At 37.4% G+C, this 21317-nt stretch overlaps 1 protein-coding gene across 2 annotated transcripts in view; it reads right to left on the bottom strand.

Moving 5' to 3' along the window:
• The window catches only part of rev1 (REV1 DNA directed polymerase), a 31491-nt gene extending 13173 nt beyond the window's left edge, over window positions 1-18318 (bottom strand). For both annotated transcript variants that reach the window (XM_028436596.1, XM_028436597.1), the window contains exons 1-10: window positions 18013-18318; window positions 14896-14971; window positions 13069-13201; window positions 9125-9293; window positions 6819-7220; window positions 5219-6033; window positions 976-1074; window positions 770-886; window positions 572-689; window positions 355-483 (exon numbers count right to left, since the gene is read on the bottom strand). In XM_028436596.1, the coding sequence (XP_028292397.1) occupies window positions 355-483; window positions 572-689; window positions 770-886; window positions 976-1074; window positions 5219-6033; window positions 6819-7220; window positions 9125-9293; window positions 13069-13201; window positions 14896-14961 (2048 nt within the window). In that variant the 5' untranslated portion in view covers window positions 14962-14971; window positions 18013-18318. The remainder of the gene's footprint in view (window positions 1-354; window positions 484-571; window positions 690-769; window positions 887-975; window positions 1075-5218; window positions 6034-6818; window positions 7221-9124; window positions 9294-13068; window positions 13202-14895; window positions 14972-18012) is intronic.
• Between the last annotated feature and the right edge of the window lie 2999 nt (window positions 18319-21317).

The raw sequence follows: 21317 nt of genomic DNA, 5'->3' as shown, positions 1-21317 counted from the left end.
AGTATACCCCTCAATTTGAATTTTTTAAAATGGTAAAATGTGGGAAAACTTGATATGAAACATATTTGAATAATTGTTAACTACATATGTGTAGAACAGTACATACAACTGTAACACGGTTCCCCAGTTTTGCTTTAAATTATAATTGACAATTTTTAAAGAATTTTCATGGCAATTACAATTAAAAAGTCAAGTATCTGAACTCAATTAGAATTTAATTATGATAGCAAAAGATTTTTTAAATTACAATTATAATTATAATTGACCCCAGCCCTGATGGAGAAGTCCTGTTTATCTGTACTTAGGTCATGGCAGTGGTGGCAGTACAGTTGAGAACCATGTTTTTGTTCTTACCCAGCCAGGATCTCATACATGCTCAGAGCCACCTCTTTATAGGCCTCAAAGTCATACGGTACGGCATGCAGAGAGGGACACAGCTGCTTGGCTTTGCCAAAAAACATCCCGTTCTTCACACCCGCCTGCCTGTGAAAGCAATGAAAAAACACTGTAATAATGGCAAATCCCTGCTGGTGGAGGAAGAACACAGAAAAGCTGTGAGGTTCCAGCTGACCTGGCCTCATAACTGCACGAGGCGATCTCTGCCATGGACAGGGCGCTCGCATCATGGTCTACTTTGTTGCTGTGAGGCTCCTGGCTCTCTTGTGAGGGACTTCTATGCAGTTCATCATCTGCACTCATTAACAAGCAGAAAAAGTGAATTAGGTGTAAAATATAACCAAAGGAAGATGGTTGAAGAAGGAAATCTCACCCTGCTGAGGATGGCTGTATTTCTGCTGGTACATTTGCAGCTCCAGCTGAGGGTTGGCCCCGTGTCTCACAGGTACTCGGACCTGGCCACGGTTACTGGTTACAGCTACAGGCTTCCCTGCACAACAACGGATCATCACAACCTTTTTCTATCTATGAATACGTTCAATATGTGCATATATCAGGCATTCAAACAGAGCCTTGTACCTTTAAGATCGGGGCGGTTTCGGATCCCCACGGACACAAAGAAACAGTCCATGTCCACGTGGAGAATGCAAGACTTCACGCAGCCTGAAGCTGATGTACCTGAGACAGAGACATGCACAGCAAATCACCAGGAGACACATATTCAGATGAGGAAAGCAGTAAACTAATATTCTGGTCTCGTCACGTTGATGCAACATTTGAAATAACTTGTTAGGCTCATGAATCACTAGGGATGGGAACCTTTCACATTTGAATCGATACTCAGTACTCAACTGTACCAATTTTCTGTAAATTTGTGCGGTAATAATGAAAAAAAGACTAAAAATGTTCCAATTTACAATATTTATTTCTCACAATAATAATAATCTTCAATCTATAAAGCAAGAAATCTGTGTGTGTGTCGCTCAAATATCTCTGCGGTTCAGGAATAGACGGAGCTGAGACTTTCAACATGGCTGCTGCTTGGTTCAAAGGTGTGCAACGTCGGATTTGTTTGGACTGAAATGATATTAATAAATTATTTCATAAAATTGCCTACTGGGAGTGGACAAATTTATGAAATTTTGGAACTGATGACATCATCACTGTGGATTGAGCCTTTGCTGGCTTTGATGACACGGCACAGTTGGCCGGGTTAGAGGCTGCCTGTGGGTGCACCAGAGCAATCACTCATCTGTGTGTGTGTGTGTGTGTGTGTGTGTGTGTGTGTGTGTGTGTGTGTGTGTGTGTGTGTGTGAGAGAGAGTGTTAGCGGGCCGGGCAGAGGCTTTGTGTTGGGGTAGCAGAGCTGAGACAGGGGGGCTCGAGAAACAGTGCTTCCCGGCCGCCCCGTGGCGTCCCGGCCAGCAGAGTGCCAACACTCCGCTGGAGTGGCTTCACTTTTTACTCTCTTTGGGTGAACCACGTTTGCATGTGTGTGTGTTTAATTCAGAATTGAATTTGCATTAGGAATTAAGTGTTTACAAGGTCAGTTCAAAGAGGATTTAACTTTTATTCTGAATTAAAGAGGAATTAAAGCTCCCATGTAAACCATCCATGAAAAAGCTGTTTAACCTCCCACTTTTCTATAGCAAGACATGCTTCCTACAGGCACTGCACTAGTAAAAATAATAAATAAATCAAACCAACATCCAACCGTTTACATTGTATATTGCAACATTAGTTTCACAAATTTCTTCATCATGAAAACCGTTAACTACAACAATAAGTGTTTTTTTTCCTAATGAACAAATTAAAAAGCAGGTCTACGTGACAGGGCTCTATAGTGAGATTTCCCTTGCATTTGTGCGCAAACCTCAGCATCTGTACCCCTTTTTCGACAAAAAGAACCAAATTTTCATTTGGTGCTAGTGCCAGAGTTTAGTTCTAATCCCATTTATCCGAAAAAAAAAACGTGTGTGCAGCCGCAAAGTCAGATTAAAGAGCGGAGCGCTCCCTTATACTTTCTCTTTAATACCGGACATTCCCGTGTGTTTCAGTAGGTTGTTGGACACAAGAGCATGTGTCCACCTGTGAACAGGAACTTTAAGCAAAAGCGCTGTTTACTTTGTCTACAGAACCAGGAAGTATCAGACGTAGCTCTGAAGCCCTTCACAGCTTGTTTTCCAATTCTCTTATAGTCGATGGAGCACGCTGTTCTGGAGTGAAACTCACATGTACAACACCTGTCATGTTTCTGTGTGGAGTGAGGGGTTCTGCAGATGCTTGGTCTGCAGCGCATTTTAAAAAGTGGAGCCTTATGACTGCATTCTATCTGCCATGCTGGCTGAACTGCAAAGGTATATCTGCAGAGTCGAGGCTGAACACTTATTCTACGTCCACACGTTTACAGTACTTTCTTTTTTTTTTTTTTCTTTTCTTGCGGCAGCAATGAAGAACTGCAAGAATTATAGTCTTAATCTAAAAATGTTCTTTAATTAAATTTTGTGGCTTTTTCTATAGAGATTTTGCTCAGCAAATTGATCCTTGGAGCTAGAATGAGAAGACTGGGCATGATATTGCGGTGAAAAATAAATGCATAATTACCTACTCCAAAAACACATTACATAAACACATATTTACTTCATATAAAAGTCATCGTGTGATGGAGAAGCAGGCAGCTTTCAGTTATGTTATTTTTTATAAATTGCAACGCCAGATTAATGGAAATGACTGGGATTTTTATGCTCATGGTAAGGTCACATTTTTTAAACTAAGTTTATGCAAGCTTTTGTCAACACTGCAAATGAAATGCTTTGTTTTCCATCCTCTGTTACAGTATACACCTTCCATTGAATATAAGTAGTACCTTGTGTGAAATACTCAAAGCCTCTGGCTCTGTAGACAAAAATTAAAGTAGAATACTCCTTGAATAAGCCTTTTAAATTCTAAGTATATTTTGAGTGAAGTCATCCTTTAGTAACTCCATAAATTGAGCATTTAAACCGTAAGTACAAGCAGAGCTGTCTATGATAAGCGCTGTAAACATGCGGCCTTAGAAGTGTACAGCCCTCTCAGTGCTGCTGCAGACACACCACTGGGCTGACCCCACAGCTACCTACGTCATTACACTGTTGAGCGTGCAATGTTGTGTAAAGGTACTGCATGGAAAATCGCCTACTCTTCAATTCCCTCACAGTAACAAGGATGCGTTTAGGTACCGAAACATAGTACCGTTTGATTTTACGTAAATCGGTATCTGGTAGTACCAAAGGTACCTAAAAAAGTACAGATTTCGGTACCCATCCCTATGAATCACCCTTACTTCATGTCTTGTATGCGATTACTAGCTGGGTTTCCATTACCCTTGGAAATGCACAAAATCTAAATAGCGCATTAAAAAGTGGTGATGGAAACACCTGAATTTAGAAAAAGCACTCAAATATCGCTCAAAGGTTTTGACGCTTTCATGAGGTGGTCGTTAAAGCGCTATGGGAACACTTTTTCCGCAAATACACGTCACAGAACGGGACATACATGGTCACTTCTCCACGAGACGCGGTACGTGTAAACAGAAGAGGAGACCGGGACATTTCTTAGCATTATATTAAAATTATTAGTGCCACATTAGACGTGAAACAACAAAGGAATACGGAGAGTTATAAGGAGGTTTGGAGTGTCTGTCTTCCTGCAGCAAAGTCTCGCGGGAGGAGATTTCACGGGAGTTACAAGTAGGGATGTCCCGATACAACTTTTTCATTTTTGATACGATACCGATATTGCAGCCTTGCGTATTGGCCGATATCAGTATGAATCATACATACTTTTTGTCCCTTCTTCTCTAACAAAAACATAAAAATTACTTATTTTGTAGTGTGGAATGTTAGAAAAGGTTTGATCAAGTGATGTCACTCAAACAGAGAACAATAGTCAGCAACAGTAGGTATGAGGAAAAACTGACCCATTTACTAATAACCAATTGATTACATACATGTTTAACCTTCAACAAAATATCTACAGTATTCTACAATTGAATAAAACAAATAAAAAATGAATTTGGAATTTTTTTAAAATCCGATAATCCGGGATTTTGAATCCGATATTCGTTTTCAGGCTAATACCGGACCGTTATCCGATATCGATGTTGGATCAGGACACCCCTAGTTACAAGGCTCCAGCCCAAAACAACATTCAATGGAAACACATTCAAAGTGAAAAAATACTTTGTCGACATTTAAAGGTATAAGAGGATTTTCCCAAAGTTTAGAAAAGCAACCCTATACCTGCTCCCAAGAGAGAACGCCTATTGAACGTGTGCGAGAAAGCGTGTGCACGAGCACAGCTTTGTTTAAAAGTTGGTGTCGGCATCGCTCATACAAGCTTACTTTCCAAAAAACAGATTTGCACTCTTCCCACTATGTCCCACTATGTCAGGCTCTCCACCGGTAAGTGAAAAGTGAGATCGGCAAGCTACAATGAATGGCTGAAACCGTTGCTCACGAGACACATAAACACTTGAAAGTGTGCATGCGCAGCAAGTCAAAAATAACTAGGGACGAGCACGTACCACGGCCTTACGTAAACACATCACCAGAATGATTGACCTGTAGGAGGATCAATAGTCTTGATGATCCACCCAGAATTTGAAGCCAAAATAACATCCTCCACAAAACCTTTAAGAATATCACTTTTATTTTGCAAAAATCTGTAATGGAAACCCAGCTACTGTCAGTCTAACCCTCGGCCTGTGGGTATCCCTAGATTTGGAGCGAAACGTGAAGTAACCAATACTGGTGTGGGACTGATTGTGATCCGTCCTTTCCTACCTTGACTCTTATTCAGTCTTTGAGCCTTGGACTTCCTCAGCTTGTCTCTCCCAAGAAAAACGTCACTCGATGCGACTTTTCTTTTGCTGTGCAGCTCGTTGACGTACTCGGAGAAGCCACTCCTCCACGTGGAGATTTGGTGGAGACGTGAGTGGGAGTAGTATTCAGAGATCAGATCGCCTGTCTGTTCAAGCAGCTGCGTTGGAGTCTTGGACGATGAGGACTTGTCAGTGAGCGAACTGGGCTTGGAGGTTTTGTGGTTCATCGTTAAAGAGCTGAGGTCGGATGAAACGCCGTGGTGACTTCCGTTCAATCTGAGAGATGAAGGAGTTGGACCAGTCTTGTCAGATATCAACTCGCTCTGGTGAAGCGGTTCGGGGATGAAATGACTTTCACCGTTTTCCTCAGCCTCGTAGTGGGTGGATGGTGAAAGGTTCGATTGTCCATTTACTGTTTCTGTGCCATGTGGACTTTTATGAACAGGAGAACGCTTGGATTCCTTTGGAGGGCTGTGAGGGAACTCATATGGGTCGGACTCCGTGTGGTTCTCTAGAGGAGGGCTCAGAGGTTGATCTGATGAAACCGAGACTCTGGATTCAAGCAAGTCTCGGTCAGTAGAAGATTGTTGTTCACCTGGGAACCAGTCCTCCAGCTTTAAGGCACCATTAATGTTGAGAGAGTGTCCATTGGTCAGAGTGGCTTCCTTCACTGCCTGTGATGCTTTGTCGTAACAGCCACTTTCTTTGCTGCACTCTTTGATTACACCTGTTTTTAAAAGGATCGTTGACTCCAATGACGTCTGTGGTAATCCATTCCTGAGGAAAACGAAGACACAATTACTATTACTCTCTAATTAATAAATGCTCCTAAATGTGTCTATTATATTTGATTTCTAATTAAATGTTCAGAGAGTTGCTAAACTGAACATTTTTAAAATACTTCATTAAAACCTTTTTGAATTCTTGAGTTTTTGAAGGACATGTCAAACAACGAAAAACTTTGATGATAACATTTAAGTATAAATCATTAAGTACTAATTAATACACATTAAATAGTGTTGTTTCCAAAGTGCTTTGGGGTAACATTTTAATTTAGGACATTATTAATCAATCATTTTTAAAACTTTGTATTTTGGTGATAATTCATGTAACATTGAAGGCTTTATGAAAAAAACCAAAAAAAAACCTAATCTAATCTGGTCAAGTGAATTATAATAATGGATTCACTTGACCAAAATAGTCCAAATTAAATTATATATAAAATACTGTTAAAACAATCTCACATTTTTTTTCCCGTATATTAGTTCAATGCTTTGAAATAATTGCTAACTAATCAACATTTAATTTGGTTTTTACATCTAGCATGTCTAATTTTCATTTTAAATACTTTTTTAACAACTCATAACACTTTCAGCGCAAATACAAAATAATGCCATAAATTTGCTCTACTTTGATTATTATTAATTAACCGAATATTCAATTATTTGATCATTTTATCCACTAACTTCAATGGTTCTTTAAGTCCATAGATAAGGAATTCCGCTGTTTATCTCACACGTATTCACATGTAAAAATCCCTCATAATGACTTGCTTCACTCACATTTGAAAGTCCACTTCCTGCGAAGACTTGAGTGGGTGCTTTGTGTGGGTTTGTGCGGACAGCGGGTGGCTCTGTGAGGAGTTTCTGTGTGTGCCGTCTATGATGAGGTGACTGGACGCTGAATGGTTTGGTTGGGGTTTGACGGAGGGCTCGGCAGAGCTGTGCTGGTTGGACTGAGGTTGGGTGGAGAAAGGGACGGACTTGTTCTGGCAGCTGGAGGAGGACGGCTCTCGGTGTAATGGCTGAACGTCGCGCTGTGGAAGGTGAAGTTTGGGAAGACATCCGTGGCTCGGTCCTGCAATCTCTGAGTTCTGACGGAGAGTCATGCCGGGGTAGAGCAGGCCTTTCTGTTTGGAGTAGAGCTGGTACTGAAGATAAGGCAGGAGGCGCCCGGCCTGGACACTGATTCAAACAAAACGCAAAGCAAAGAGATGCTCAAGAAATACAGACAAGGGATGCGGTCATTTCAATTGTGATTATAATGACCAGCATTTTTTCCAAAAATAGTTATTTTCTATTCTCAAAAAGTCAATTACAATTACATTCTCAATTACTAAAGTTCAATTACAATTATTCACAATTATTAAGCCTGAAATAAATAACCTAAGTTAACCTTCCTCTTGTGTTAGCCTTCTCTTAGCATCTGTATAATCTATCTATAAAGCAAGAAATCTCTGTCCGTGGCTCAAATATCTCAGTGGTTCAGGAACAGACAGAGCAGAGACTTTCAACATGGCTGTTGCTTGGTTCAATGGTGTCGAATATCCTAATAGTACAAGGCTTCCTGATTGTTACCTAACAAGCTACTTAACTTCCCACTTTTCTATAGCAAGATAGCGGGCACTGCACTAGTACACTAAAAACTAATATCTATCATCTCATTTTTTTTCCTTTCTATTGGTTACCTTGTTAGGCTTCCTATTCAATGAAAACATAGGTTTTAATATTTTTGATTTGAGCCTTTTTTGTGTCAGTATACGCATCAATTTCAATTATTTCAAATGATAAAATGTGAGAAATCTTCATATGAAACATATGTTAATAACTGTTACTACATCTGTGTAGAAATGCACATAGAGCTGTAACATTCTTCCCCAGTTTTGCATTAAATTATAATTAAACATGTTTATAGAGTTTTCATGGCAATTACAAATTCAATAGTCTGAACTCAATTACAATTGAATTATGATTACGTCAGCAACAGATCTTTAAAATTACAATTTAATTCATAATTACGCCTTAATTTGTCATCGTTTTTCATCAATTTGTCATCGCGAACAGGTGGGCAGCGAAACAGAAGTGTACATTTTTAGCAAAATTTGATGTAGTATGACAGAAAATGACAGACTTTTCTTTCTAAAATAGAAATACCTTAATGATACATGGACAAATTTCAAAACCATAATTTCATTATCCATATAAAGCAGTGGTTCTCAAACCAAACTGGAATATGTGTGCCCTAGGGTTACTTAAACACCTCTGGAGAGGTACATTTGTCACTTTATTTTTTACTTTTTTTTTTTTTTTTACATGCACACAGGGCTGCACGTGTATGGCCAAAATTATAAATAATTATGAAGACAATTATTGATCATGTTCGGGAAAAATCTGCATTTCTTTTGCACTACTTTAAAAAACAGCATATGAACCATTTACAGTGCAAAATGAAGCTTTAAATAAATATAATACCAAAAAAGAAATAAATTAACTCAAAATTTTAAAATGTACCAGGGATTAACTGAATAAATACACTATTACAGAATGCTTTCATGAAATGCAACTCATTGGAAACAATTAAATCAAAGCTGCCACTTAAGAAAGTGCATGATTTGACATGCAGCAGAGCACACATTCTAAATATAAATATTGCTCACTGACAGGTTAATTTTATTATGACAACCAAAATCATGATCACGATTAAAATTGGATTCATTGTGCAGCCTTGCATTTTTCTCATCCATCAATAATAATTTGTGACACAACTCTTTAAAACACCAAAAAGATGAAGTTCAAATTCTAAAATGAGCAAAAAACATCAGAACTAAATGAATAAAAAGGCAAAAATTGAAGGTTAATGTTGAACGAAACACAGATAAGAGTTTAGATGAGCCTGCAGACACAAAATAATTAATGTATGAGATGAACTAAGGGGTAGTTGCGAATAAAGTTTGGGAAACACTGATATAAAGCATTTTTGGCACGATTTTGTGAAGTTTACGAGCCTGTAATGACGTCCGATTATGTGTAAACTGACACAGACTCTGAAAATTTGAAACGTTGATTCCGAGACCCAACACTAAACCCACCTGTCAGTGATCCACTGAGGCTTGATGACCTTTTCTCCTTTGAGCTCCTTGATTTTGCTGTTGGGCAGGTTGTTGGCGATGATGTGCGTGGTCTTAGAGCGCGAGTAGTAGACGTGGAACTGACCGCCGTGCAGCATCATCAACCTGCGCAGTTCATCCGCACTGGGGTCTGATGTATAAATATAGAACAGTGTGCAAGAGCCAATGGAAATCAGCTTCATTTAGACGCTTGTAGTAAACAATAAAAAAACATGAGAATAGACAAGTTCCACACATTTATTCCACAGTAATTGTTTTTAGCAGATGAATACTTAGTGTAGGCCTCATAGTAGTGCAGGGCGGTATACCCGATTCATACCGAATACCGATATATATTTTCGTTATGATATTCATTTTAAATATACCGCCGTACTTGATTACACAACTTTCGGAAAGATACTCTGCGTCGCGCTTCAGACTGGACCCTTTTCAACAATGTACTGCTAAATAGGAAGGTAAACAGTCATGCTCTGGTGTTAGTTGTGGTGTAAATCATACGTGTAAATAGATAAAGGAAGACACAATTGAAAGCTCTGAAGCTACATGTGAGCATCTGCCTGCGTGCGCATGCCTCTGCTACAGGAGAACAACACTCACGGACACAGAGGCACAGTTAGCTTAGCATGTCGGCAGTAATACACAAAAAAAAGAGCACAAAGGATCCTATAATGCGGAAATAAGCCCTGGTGGAGCTGCAAACAAAACGCTACCTTATTCACCATAAGAAACCACAGCACCACTGAGTATGCAGCATTTAAAGCTAGAAATCAAGCTAATGCTAAGCTAGCGTGACAAAGAGCCATTGGGCTGCTGTTGCAAACTTGTATTCCTACTAATGTGGAATTATTCTACAATATTCACTCATCATGACAGTAAAATAGACCATCCTAAGTCAATTTACTGCAGTAATTCATCTCTCAACCAGTAGAAAATGCTGTGAACACCTGATGATGCATAAAAAAAAATACCGTCATATACCGTGAAACCATTAGAATTTAAAAAAATACCGTGATATATACATTTTTGGTCATACCGCCCAGCCCTACCTCATAGAATAATTAATCACAGATCAATCGCACACAAAAAAGAAAAGATAATATACAGTATCAAGGGTTGAAATTGACGCTCATATCCCACAATGCAATGCGTGACACTTTTCGAACAGCAATTTCACACTTTAATAACTTTTTTTCAAGCAAGTATTCTTTGAGTTATTGATTTATTTGTTGTACACTATGGCTGTGTTCAAAATGGCATACGGTACTAACGTACCAATCATACTAAGTCTGATGTAAAGATTTTGTATGTATTGTGTTCCAATTAGATGGTATGGGAAGATGCTACATCAGGACATTTTTTAAGTGTGCACGGTGAGCACACTCGTCATAGTTAAACACCGCCCCATGATGCATTGTGAGCAGTAAGTGAAATCGTCCTGGGAGTTAAAAGTCAAACATCCCCGTTTCCAAATAAAAGCATCTCTTCTTGTCTTCCATTAGTTTTTAACACTTTTGTAAATAGAGCTCTTATTTTGAAGTTACCCAGAAGTTTAGTCAGTAGCACAATGGCGGGTCTCTGAAAATCTCCAAAATGTCAACATGAAAATGTGTTTCCGTGAGTTTTACGGATCAAATGACCACATGTTGATCCACTTGATAGTCTACTGGGTCACTTTCTCAATTAAAATGCTTTCAGAACGTTCAAAGATGGAGAATAAATGGCGATATTTAGCCTCAGTGTGCTTCAGGTTTTTGTCGCTGCAGGTTCACAATGCATCTTGGGAAACTTGGAAGTATACCACTGTAGACAGTATATACGCATTGAGTGTGTATAGGGCTGAGCGATTAAGTGCTTTTGCGATATTATAAAACACAATTTTCTAATCGCAAAGGCTGCGATCAGAGCGTTTTTAAGAAGTGCAGTCCACATGTTTACGTGTTTTATGAAACGTGAAGTTAGTTAGATATGTTGAAGAGGTAAAGCCACAGATTTGTTTGCTTTACTGTTGTAAGCTGTGCTTTAAAATGTATATTTTACATTTATATAAAGTTTAAATAAATCTGAAATTGTTTATTATGAAACAGATTGATTTATTGCTTGTGTTCATTGAAAAATACATGACAAGAGGCCCTTGAAAAATAATCGCATATTAAATCGCAATTGCAATATTGAGCTAAAAAATTGATTATTAGACAATTAGATTATTTTCCAAAATCATTCAGCCCTAGTGTGTAGTGCAGGGGTCACCAACTTTTCTGAAACTATGAGCTAAATTATCCAAAAGGCTACAGTTTTGATTTATCCATCCATCAATTTTCTGACCCGCTTTGTCCTACTTCAGGGTCGGTTCAATATACAAGTTTTTTAAATACTACATTTTCACAATTTCATGAAACCCTTTATTTAAAGGGTTGGATAATAAGGAAAACTAGTAGTAATATCGAAACACGCAACACTTTTTTTTTCTTAATTCAAGAAATTTTTTCATTTTCATTACATTTCATAGGAAATCATTTCCTTATTTTACTTGACACTGCCTAACAACTTTTTTAACAAATTGTAAAACATGTAACATTTGTACAATTTAATAATTTTGTAATATTTTACAAAAAATCCATTTTGCATTTTTTTTTTTTAAATCTGCAGCTTCTTAAATAAAATCCTATCTACAACACTTAAATATGTCACAAAGTTTCAGTGAAAATAAACATATAAAGATGGTTAATTTACTACAAAAGCGTATCAAGTGAAGCAGTATGTAACTCTACTAAGGCTCTGACTACACGTGTCACCTCTACATATATTTGTGAGTTTAAGTCTTGCAAGTAAATCAGATTTTACACAAAGCTCATTGGTGACTAGAGCTCCCGTTAGAAGTAGGGCTGGGATAAACCACTAATCCAGTGATTATTTTTCGAAGCATTTATTAATCTAACAATTAATATTTCCAGTTCGACACAATTATCTCCCATTAATTGACTAAAAGTAATTTATACATGTTGATCTACATATCTAAAATGAAAAAAATAATAATAATTCCTTAACATTGCTATAGATGTTTATTGCTCTTCAACTCAAAATTCCAAAATAAAGTTCAGGTAAGAATATAAAAGCACAAAATAATGCCTTCAGAGTCCGAGGTAGCATTTGATAAAAAAAAATAAAAAGGCAGTGGAAGCGGCAGCCTGTCATGGTTTCCTTCCTCAACCAATAGAATTTAAGATTTATGTTGAAAACACACAGGCCTAGATGACTGAAAAACATGCATCTTTTAATTCTTCATTCACATGAAAATAACAACAACTTAAAGTAATACACTCTGCCACTCACATTTTTCTTAAACTCAAAATTCTAATACAGAAAGTGCTTTTCCAACAAAAAATAAACTTTCCTTTTACCTTAAGAATTGTGTGTGTGTGTGTGTGTGTGTGTGTGTGTGTGTGTGTGCACGCGCGGTGCTGCTGCTGATGTCATGGCGGGTGTTTTCTCCTTGTCCCGTCAACGCACTGCCGTCCAGTCACACCCGGGATAAAGGACGACCGTTACGGGGAATAGCTACCTTCAACGAACAAGTGCATCTTCATTGCCTTGCGCTTTTGAAACTCGGAGGAGCCTCTCGCGTTGGTTATTCTCCGGCGCCGCCATCTTTGTTTTGGTCGTACGACGCATCGGCGCGCATATTTTGCTTCGATGTGTTTTTTTGCGTCGATGTCATTGATTACGTCGACGCGTTGTCCCGGCCCTAGTTAGAAGAGGCCCGAGGGTCACCATGTTAGTGACCACTGGTGTAGTGTGTAGTATATCAGTATGCCATTTCGAACACAGCCTACGTCTTTTTCTGATAAAACAAAACAACACATCTATTACCTCCAGCAGCTTTAACATGACGTAACAAAGTGTCTTACCTGTGTATCCATTGACATAAATAGCCACCCCGCTGAAGATGCTGGAGCTCGCACCTGCTTTTAGCTTTTCTCGCGGCATGTCCAGTTTGAACTGCTCGTCGAGCTTCGACACCTTAGCGGCCATGTAGCCGCCCTGCACGCACAGCGCAGAGGAGAAAAAGAGTCATTCCATGCATGTTCATAGCAGACACAAAAACTAAGCAACTGATCCAGCTCGGTCAGAAAGGGAACTCATAAATAATAATTAAAAAAAACATCCCAGATGTGTTAAAGGAGCCACATGTAGAGTTTGCAAGCAATTTCTGTACTTGTGACAGGTTTTTTACTTGTTTTTGTTTTTTTAAATAGGATAAAACCTATTTTTTGTTATTGGAAGTTTGCATTTATTATTATTATCATTAAAACTATAAAGAAACAATAGTTTTATTTTATTGATGTAAATCTAAACAGCAAAAACAGTCGAAAAGGAAGTGACGTCAATTTCTTTAGCGCGTATGTTTGAAATTATCTACCTACCGGCGTACATTTCACCTAACAGACTACTACCAGCTAAAAATATGGACTTGTGCACAGCAGTGATGCTAGTGAACATTATATCAAACTGTAGATATTATGTTAAAGGTTAAAATGTATGTAACCAATTGGTTAATAAATGGGTCAGTTTTTCTCATACCTACTGTTGACTATTGTTCTCTGTTTGAGTAACATCACTTGATCAAACCTTTTCTAACATTCCACACTACAAAATAAGTCATTGTGTCTTTATTAAAGAAAAATAAAGAGAGAGAGAGAGAGAAAAATAAGTATGTATGATTCATGCTGATATCGGATCAATATCGGTATTGGCCGATACGCAATGATACAATATCGGTATCGGCCGATACGCAAGGATACAATATCGGTATCACATTGGAAATGAAAAAGTTGTATCGGGACATCCCTAGCTGTAAATAGGCTTATACTAACCCAACCAGTGGAAAAAAGGTACTACAGGTTGGCCGGCCATTTATTAATGTATATAAAATTATGTAATCTAAAAAATAAAATAAAAAATAAAAAAATACACATATGGCATGACAGCTAAGGACATGTTTCTTAACACTTAAATTCTGATTTTAGGTATTTAAGACATATTTAAAAGTTGAAAATTCACAATAAGTCTACATATGGCCAGTGTTTGAAATAACGGCGTTTAAAATAATGGCGTTATGTAAAAGCATTTTTTTTTCCGTAACGGGGTAATCTAATTACTTTTAACGCCGTTACAACGCCGTTAACGTTACTGAACGTTAAATGCGGTGCGTTACATGCATTGATTGAATAAATAAATTATTTGACATATAGTAACTTTTTCTTTCTTTTAACAGTAACGCAAATAGTTACTTTCCTTGGTAATGAGTTACTTTTATTATAGAGTAATTCAGTTACTAACTCAGTTACTTTTTGGAACAAGTAGTGAGTAGCTATAACTAATTACTTTTTTAAAGTAACGTTCCCAACACTGCATATGGCCCCTTTAAATGAGCTTTTTCATTCATTTTGTCAGTCTTTTTCTTTCCATATTTGTAACAGAAGGCATTCACTGTTGCACTACAGTCCTTTAGGAGCCCTGCCCCACATAATCAGACAGCTATTATTGATCTCCTACTATAGCAGTGCCAGTGGGAAACAACACAACGGACAGGTCTTCAAAGCCCTTAGTAATGCAATCATCAACATCATTCCCTGCCTTCGAACATGCTGAGTCATACACAGTTTAATTCAGGCAGATGAAATGATACGTAAGGCTGCAGCAGCATTACAATAGCAGTAATTCTCGTTGCTCACCCTCTCAGCCCAACCATTGTCCTCGCTGGCAGTGGCTCTCTTCTTCATCCACCCATCTCGACTCATACTGAGCAGCCTAAAAGTACAAAGGTGGGGATTGCATCACACGATGAACACAAATTACCAGTAACGCCAGTGACACACCAGACAAGAGCTTACATCGGTTTTTATTTCAGGGACAACATAAGGTTAAAGCTGATGTACAAATATCCAGTGATGGAGTCAAATTTTACATTACATTTCAGTGCAAAAAAGAGAAATATTCGCATTTAACGTGCTTTAAGGATGCAAGAATTCCTCAAATTAAAAAAAGAAATAAAAATCAACAATAATGTGCTTCAGTTTATTTTGTGTATCTAAACATTCAGACTGCATGGAGTTTAAAACATATTAGAGCCAGACTAATTAATCACTGCAGCCAATCACCAATGAATGGACTTTGGTCCATAAATAATAATAACATGTAGGGGTGTCCCGATCCGATATCGATATCGGTCCGATATTAGCCTGAAAACAAATATTGGATTCAAATTTCCAGATTGTTCGTTTTTTTCTTCTTCTTCCCGCAATTCATTTTTTATTTGTTTTATTCAATTGTAGAATACTGTAGATATTATGCTGAAGGTTAAAATGTATGTAACTAATTGGTTAATAATAAATAAAGTATGTATGATTCATGCCGATATCGGATCGATATTGGTATCGGCCGATATGCAAGGCCGCAATATCGCTTTCATATCGGAAATGAAAAAGTTGTATCAGGACAGCCCTAGTAATATATAACTAATGTATTAACTTTTTTACTGTGTGGAAATTCTGTCGTTCTGTGCTGCTTTCTGTATTTTAGCATGCCCACTTTTAGATCAGCAGGAATGATTACAAAATGACAGCACTTACATAGAGCATTGTTCATTGATTACAGTTGCATTTTCCCTTTTCTTTGATTTATCCATGTTCACCGTTATGTAACTTTATTTTTGAATATATATTTTTGACATTGTAATCCAGAAATATAGTTTGCAGAAGTTTTCCTTTTCTTATTTATCAATGGCTTTACAACAGTTCAGTTTAGTACATGTTTAGCAAATTAATTATTCTTTGTCTTTAATCATATTTTGGGTATATAAGAATTTGTCTTCATGTACAGTATTAGGGGTGTCCCAATCCGATATTAGCCTGAAAACGAGTATCAAATTCAAATTTCGGGATTTTCCGATTTTTTTTTTTTCAATTAATTTATTATTTATTTTATTCAATTATAGAATACTGTAGATATTATGTTGAAGGTTAAAATGTATGAAACCAATTGGTTAATAATAAATGGGTCAGTTTTTCTCATACCTACTGTTGGTGACTATTGTTCTCTGTTCACTTGATCAAACCTTTTCTAACATTCCACACTACAAAATAAGTATATATATATTTTTATTAAAGAAAAGAGAGAGAGAGAAAAAAAAAAGTATGTATGATTCGTGCTGATATCGGATCAATATCGTACTGGCCAATACGCAAGGCTGCAATATCGGTATCATATCGAAAATGAAAAAGTTGTATCGGGACATCCCTATGAAGTATATTTCCTGTCTATTTTCATATTACTGGCTATTGTCAGATACATTGGATAGCTTTCATTTTTAAAAACCCCAATATTAGTATTGTCATCGACCTTAAAAATCCCATATCAGTCAATATTTAAGGTATTTTCAGTCATTTTAGTTACACTTAGAAATGTAACATCATCCTAAGGGCCCAATTGGAACCTTGGGTCGGTTTGTTGTGGCCCCCGGGTCATATGTTTGATACCAATAACAATCTATAGATGGGTAAAGACTAACTTGCATTCAGTAGATTAACAGTATGCAGAGGTGAAAGTAACAAAATACAAGTACTCACGTTACTGTAATTAAGTTGCTTTTATGCATACTTATATTATTATTGTATTGTATCTAAATCAGTCATTTTACTTGTAAGTAGGTTTTCAAAGAAGTTAAGTAACTTGTTACATTTCTACACCAAACCATTACTGAGTTAATTAGTAGTTTTTGTTTATTTATTATTTTATGTATTGTTTATTTATTTTTATTTTATTTTATTAGTTTATTCCGAATATGCAAATAGTACAAGGCTTCCTGATTGTTATTTAACAAATGATTTGCACAACATAATATAGAAATTAAGATTTTGAAGAAGCAAAATAATAATAATGAAGCACAGAAAAAAACAATAACAAAAATGACATTTGAAAAGGAGCGAGAAGAAACATAGCTTGTTAGCTCTCACCCGTTTGTCTAAATAAAATACATAAATATATATATTTATTTATGTGTCATTTCAGAAAAAATATAGAGATATGAGTACTTGTACTGGAGTATTTTATGTATGACTTACTTGTACAATTTCAGTCAAGTTACATTATTTATTATTATTACTACATAATATCAGTACTTTTTACACCTCTGGCAGTTTGTAAATAAAAGGTTAAAGTTCAACGCGATATCTAATGTTTTTTTCTTCCTTCCTCTTCAGTTTCCACCATGTGATTGACCAATAAATAGATGTAAATAATTAAATATATCATGATGAGTAATCTACTTCAAGGCTCGCCCTGGTTGTAGAGAAGTGAACAAACGTGTTGTGTGTGTTTATCTATTTATTGTGCGTAAAAGTGCCACGAGAACCAACATTACGCACGTTTGGCGCCTTGGCCTGGAGGGAGGGGAGAGGAGGGGAGAGGGAGGGGTGAGGAGGGGAGAGGGAGGGGCGAGGGAGGGGTGAGGAGGTTCGATACAAGGGCATGTCCGGACGGGATCTGTGACAGGTCACACCCGGTGACACAACCTCCCTCCATGTGCCAGTCCTTCTAATGTCTGTCACACAGCAGTGAGTGAACTGAAGCCCGTTGGGGTCTGTGGTGGGGGGGGGGTGTCTGTGTCTGTGCGCCACCACCCGACAGGAGCGGGCTCGGGTTCGGGTTCGGGTCATCCCAGGCGAACAACAACACGGCGCGGCGTGGAAGTGTTTGAACAAAGCTGAGGGAAACATCAGCTGATAGACAATGAACACAGTGACCGAGGCTAGAACACACACACACACACACACCATGCTGGTTGTTCTTACCGTTTCTATCCCGCTGTTGGCCCCAGACTTCCCTCTGCAGTCCTGCGTTGTGTGTGTTGCACGAATTAGGTTCAACAATGTAGAGAAGAACAACGGAAAGCGAGGTAAGCGTCGGGTTCCGTGGACGGCGAGCGTTCCGGTCCACGGTCTGTGCTCCTCTGAAGCTCCTCCAGCACCTCGTCACCTGTGGGTGCTCACTCTCACACGCTGTCACGCCATGTTTCTCCTGAACTGTGGCTTTCCCTCAGTCCTCTGACTCTCCATTTCAACCGCCTTCCCCCGTCTCCGTCTTTTCTGTTCAGTGGCTGTGCGTCAATGCGCGAACAGCAGAAACACACAGATCCGGGGAAGATTTTCAAATTAAAAGAAAAGCGCGTTTGTAACCACGGTTAAAAACGTTTAAAAACAATAACAACAAACAAACTAAACAAAAAAAAAAAAAAAAACGTCTTGAGACGTATCTTATATAACCTACAAAGTGTGAATTTCCGATCATATGAGCACAAGCTAAATAAATGAATAAACACATTGATAAATACATTTCACTGTAGGTAATTTAACCATAGGCTACCCTCTTTAAAAAAGTAGTTTTTTTGTTGTTTTTTTGCCACAGATTTTTAAAAACTTTATTATCAACATTTTATAAATATGTCGATTTTAAAGATTTGATTCGATTTCTTTAAAGCAGTTCAAAATTAGAAATAATGAAATGAAAAAAATAACATCAAGAAATAACAACAAAACAGTCTCTTGCATCTTCAAATCTTACGCATCTCAGTTTACATGAACAAAAAGGAGTCGGAAGAAGTATACATTTATCTAACCCTACCTCTTTAATTTTTTTCTCTCTAGATTTTCCTAATTTAAACGTTAGCAAAGATTATAAACATTTTGATTTTAGAGGGAACATATAATATATTTATGATTCGTTGGTCTTTTTAAAAAAAAAAAAACAAAAACAAAAAACATATGTGGACATGTGTTGAGCCTAATAGATTAATATATTGATATAAGTTCATCTTTTCTTTCTTTTTTTTTTTTTTTAAATAAAAACATTAGCTGTCTTGTTTTGGTCATCTTTCTGTTTTTCAAGAAAACTGTTGGCTTTTTCATTCCCATAATACATACATACATTATTATTATTATTATTATTATTATTATTATAATAATAATCTATTTATTTTGAAAATCTGGCTTTCGTGCTGTGCTTCAGCTCCAGCTTGATGATGGCCGGCTTCCCTTGTTTGAGGTCCAAGTTGTGTTGATGATATAGTGCCTCTGTGCGGTCAGCTGAGGCCATGTCACCTCAGCTGACTGGGACACTTCAGTGGAACCAGAGGCAGCTTTAAGCGGATCACACTGACTCTAATCCATCCCATCCGCCTTCATCTTCCTCATCTACACAGTTTGTCTACATGTGACTTAGTGCTCACAGATGCATCACGATGAATCTTTGCGCATCAGGGTGTGTGTGTGTGTGTGTGTGTGTGTGTGTGTGTGTGTGTGTGTGTGTGTGTGTGTGTATACTGTCTGGCTTTGGATGGTGTATCCTCAGATGACCGGTCCGTCGCACAACGAGCGTGTGACGCAGAAGCAGCACGAGCATCACGAACCAAGCAGGCGCAGCGTCACGTGGAGGATTATTCAAACAGTATGGACATTATAATAACCCATTTACAGTGTTTGAATTCAGTAAAACTTATATAAACAGGGCATTCTGGTATTTCTTAGAGTCTGATATGATTTAGTCATCATATGCTATATCAATATTCACACTTTGGGACAACAGAATATAAATATAACTATTGGAATAAATGCTTTTTTTTTTTTTTTTTTTTCTTCCAAAGGCTCGTATTTACATTTTTTAAAAAAAAAGTATTAGATATTGCGGCTTCACTAAATACATAGTGTGATTTTGTTTTATTTTATTGTATCACAAAATTGGACTGAGCCGCCAAAGCCATAGATGCTATTGACCCGAAGAGCCCTCTCATTGGTTGTTCCTTGTTGCTATGGTACCAGACTGTGGATGCTGAAGCCATGCGCGTTGGTGCAGCAGGAAGCGGCTGCAGTGATGGGAGCCAGTGAGGTAGAGCGTTAAAAACAAGAGGCTTTGTTGACTTCACATTAGGCAAGAGACTAATTGTTTATTCTGTAAAACCCACATTCCATTTTTTTTTCACCCACTTTTTTTTTTTTCATTTTTTAATCCCATTTAGTCCTGTTTGCTGACATCTGGTTGAATTAGGACCAGAAACCGCACACTGCCAGGTCATTAGTCCAACACAGAGCTAACTCACAGCTATACACTGACTGAGTTATAGAAAAAAAAGAATATGAAACCCACACAAAGGCAGATCCCACAGCACAACAGCACAACCTGCTTTTTAATTCAGTGACAACTTATCCGAATGGGAGACAAATATAGATACCACCACCCATTGTATGGTCGTAAATTCCTACGTGTTTAAAAAAAAAAAAAGGTTTTCATATCTAAAATGAAAAGAATAATACATTTTGGTCCTCAATAGAAGAATATTATCAGAAGAAAGTTTGGGACACCCTTAAAATTTAACAAATCCTAAATTGGCTCATAAATCTCTTTTTTTTTTTTTTTTTAATTGATAACATGAGCACTCAGAGAGCACAAAACTCCACCAAACACCAAATATCCTCTTTTCTAGATATTCTGTGATCAGTAATCCTGATCACAGAACCATGATCATGCACTTTATAGGCTTGTAAGAACTTTCTACCCAATTTAATAACCATACAGTAGGTCCAAATGTATAAGCACCTCGTTTTTCTGAAAAATCACAATGGAATGCACAATCTGGATTGGATCCAGATCAAATTCTTTGGGGTAATTGAGGAACCAACAGAACATATTTGACCAGATTTCATAACGATCATTACAAACCAATATATGCATTTTTTTTAAATTTCAACAATGACAACAAATAGGGACTTTTTTAAATTTCTGAAAATGACCCAGAATCAGTCTATTGACCCGGATCCTCTCTAATAATTTAATGGAATCTTCCATGCCTAAAGGTCTATCTTTGGTTAAAGTTTTGTCACAATCTGTTAAGTATTTTTGATATAATCCTGATAAATGAAAAACAATCAAAGAAACAGCAGTGAAACCATTGCCTCAATGGCAGAGGTAAAAATAAAATAAAATAATAAAACAAATTAAATTTCAGTTTTCTTTTGTTTCTTTTATCAAATTGTTCATATAAAAATAAGAAACTGTGTATCTGCCAATATCTATAATCATAAATAATCTGATAGGCCAGACATAG

Source organism: Gouania willdenowi, chromosome 21 (genome assembly GCF_900634775.1).
Source record: "Gouania willdenowi chromosome 21, fGouWil2.1, whole genome shotgun sequence".
NCBI classification, from domain to species: Eukaryota; Metazoa; Chordata; class Actinopteri; order Blenniiformes; family Gobiesocidae; genus Gouania; species Gouania willdenowi.
The sequence above is the reverse complement of the archived record's forward strand: the minus strand, read 5'-3'. Positions and strand labels throughout refer to the sequence as shown.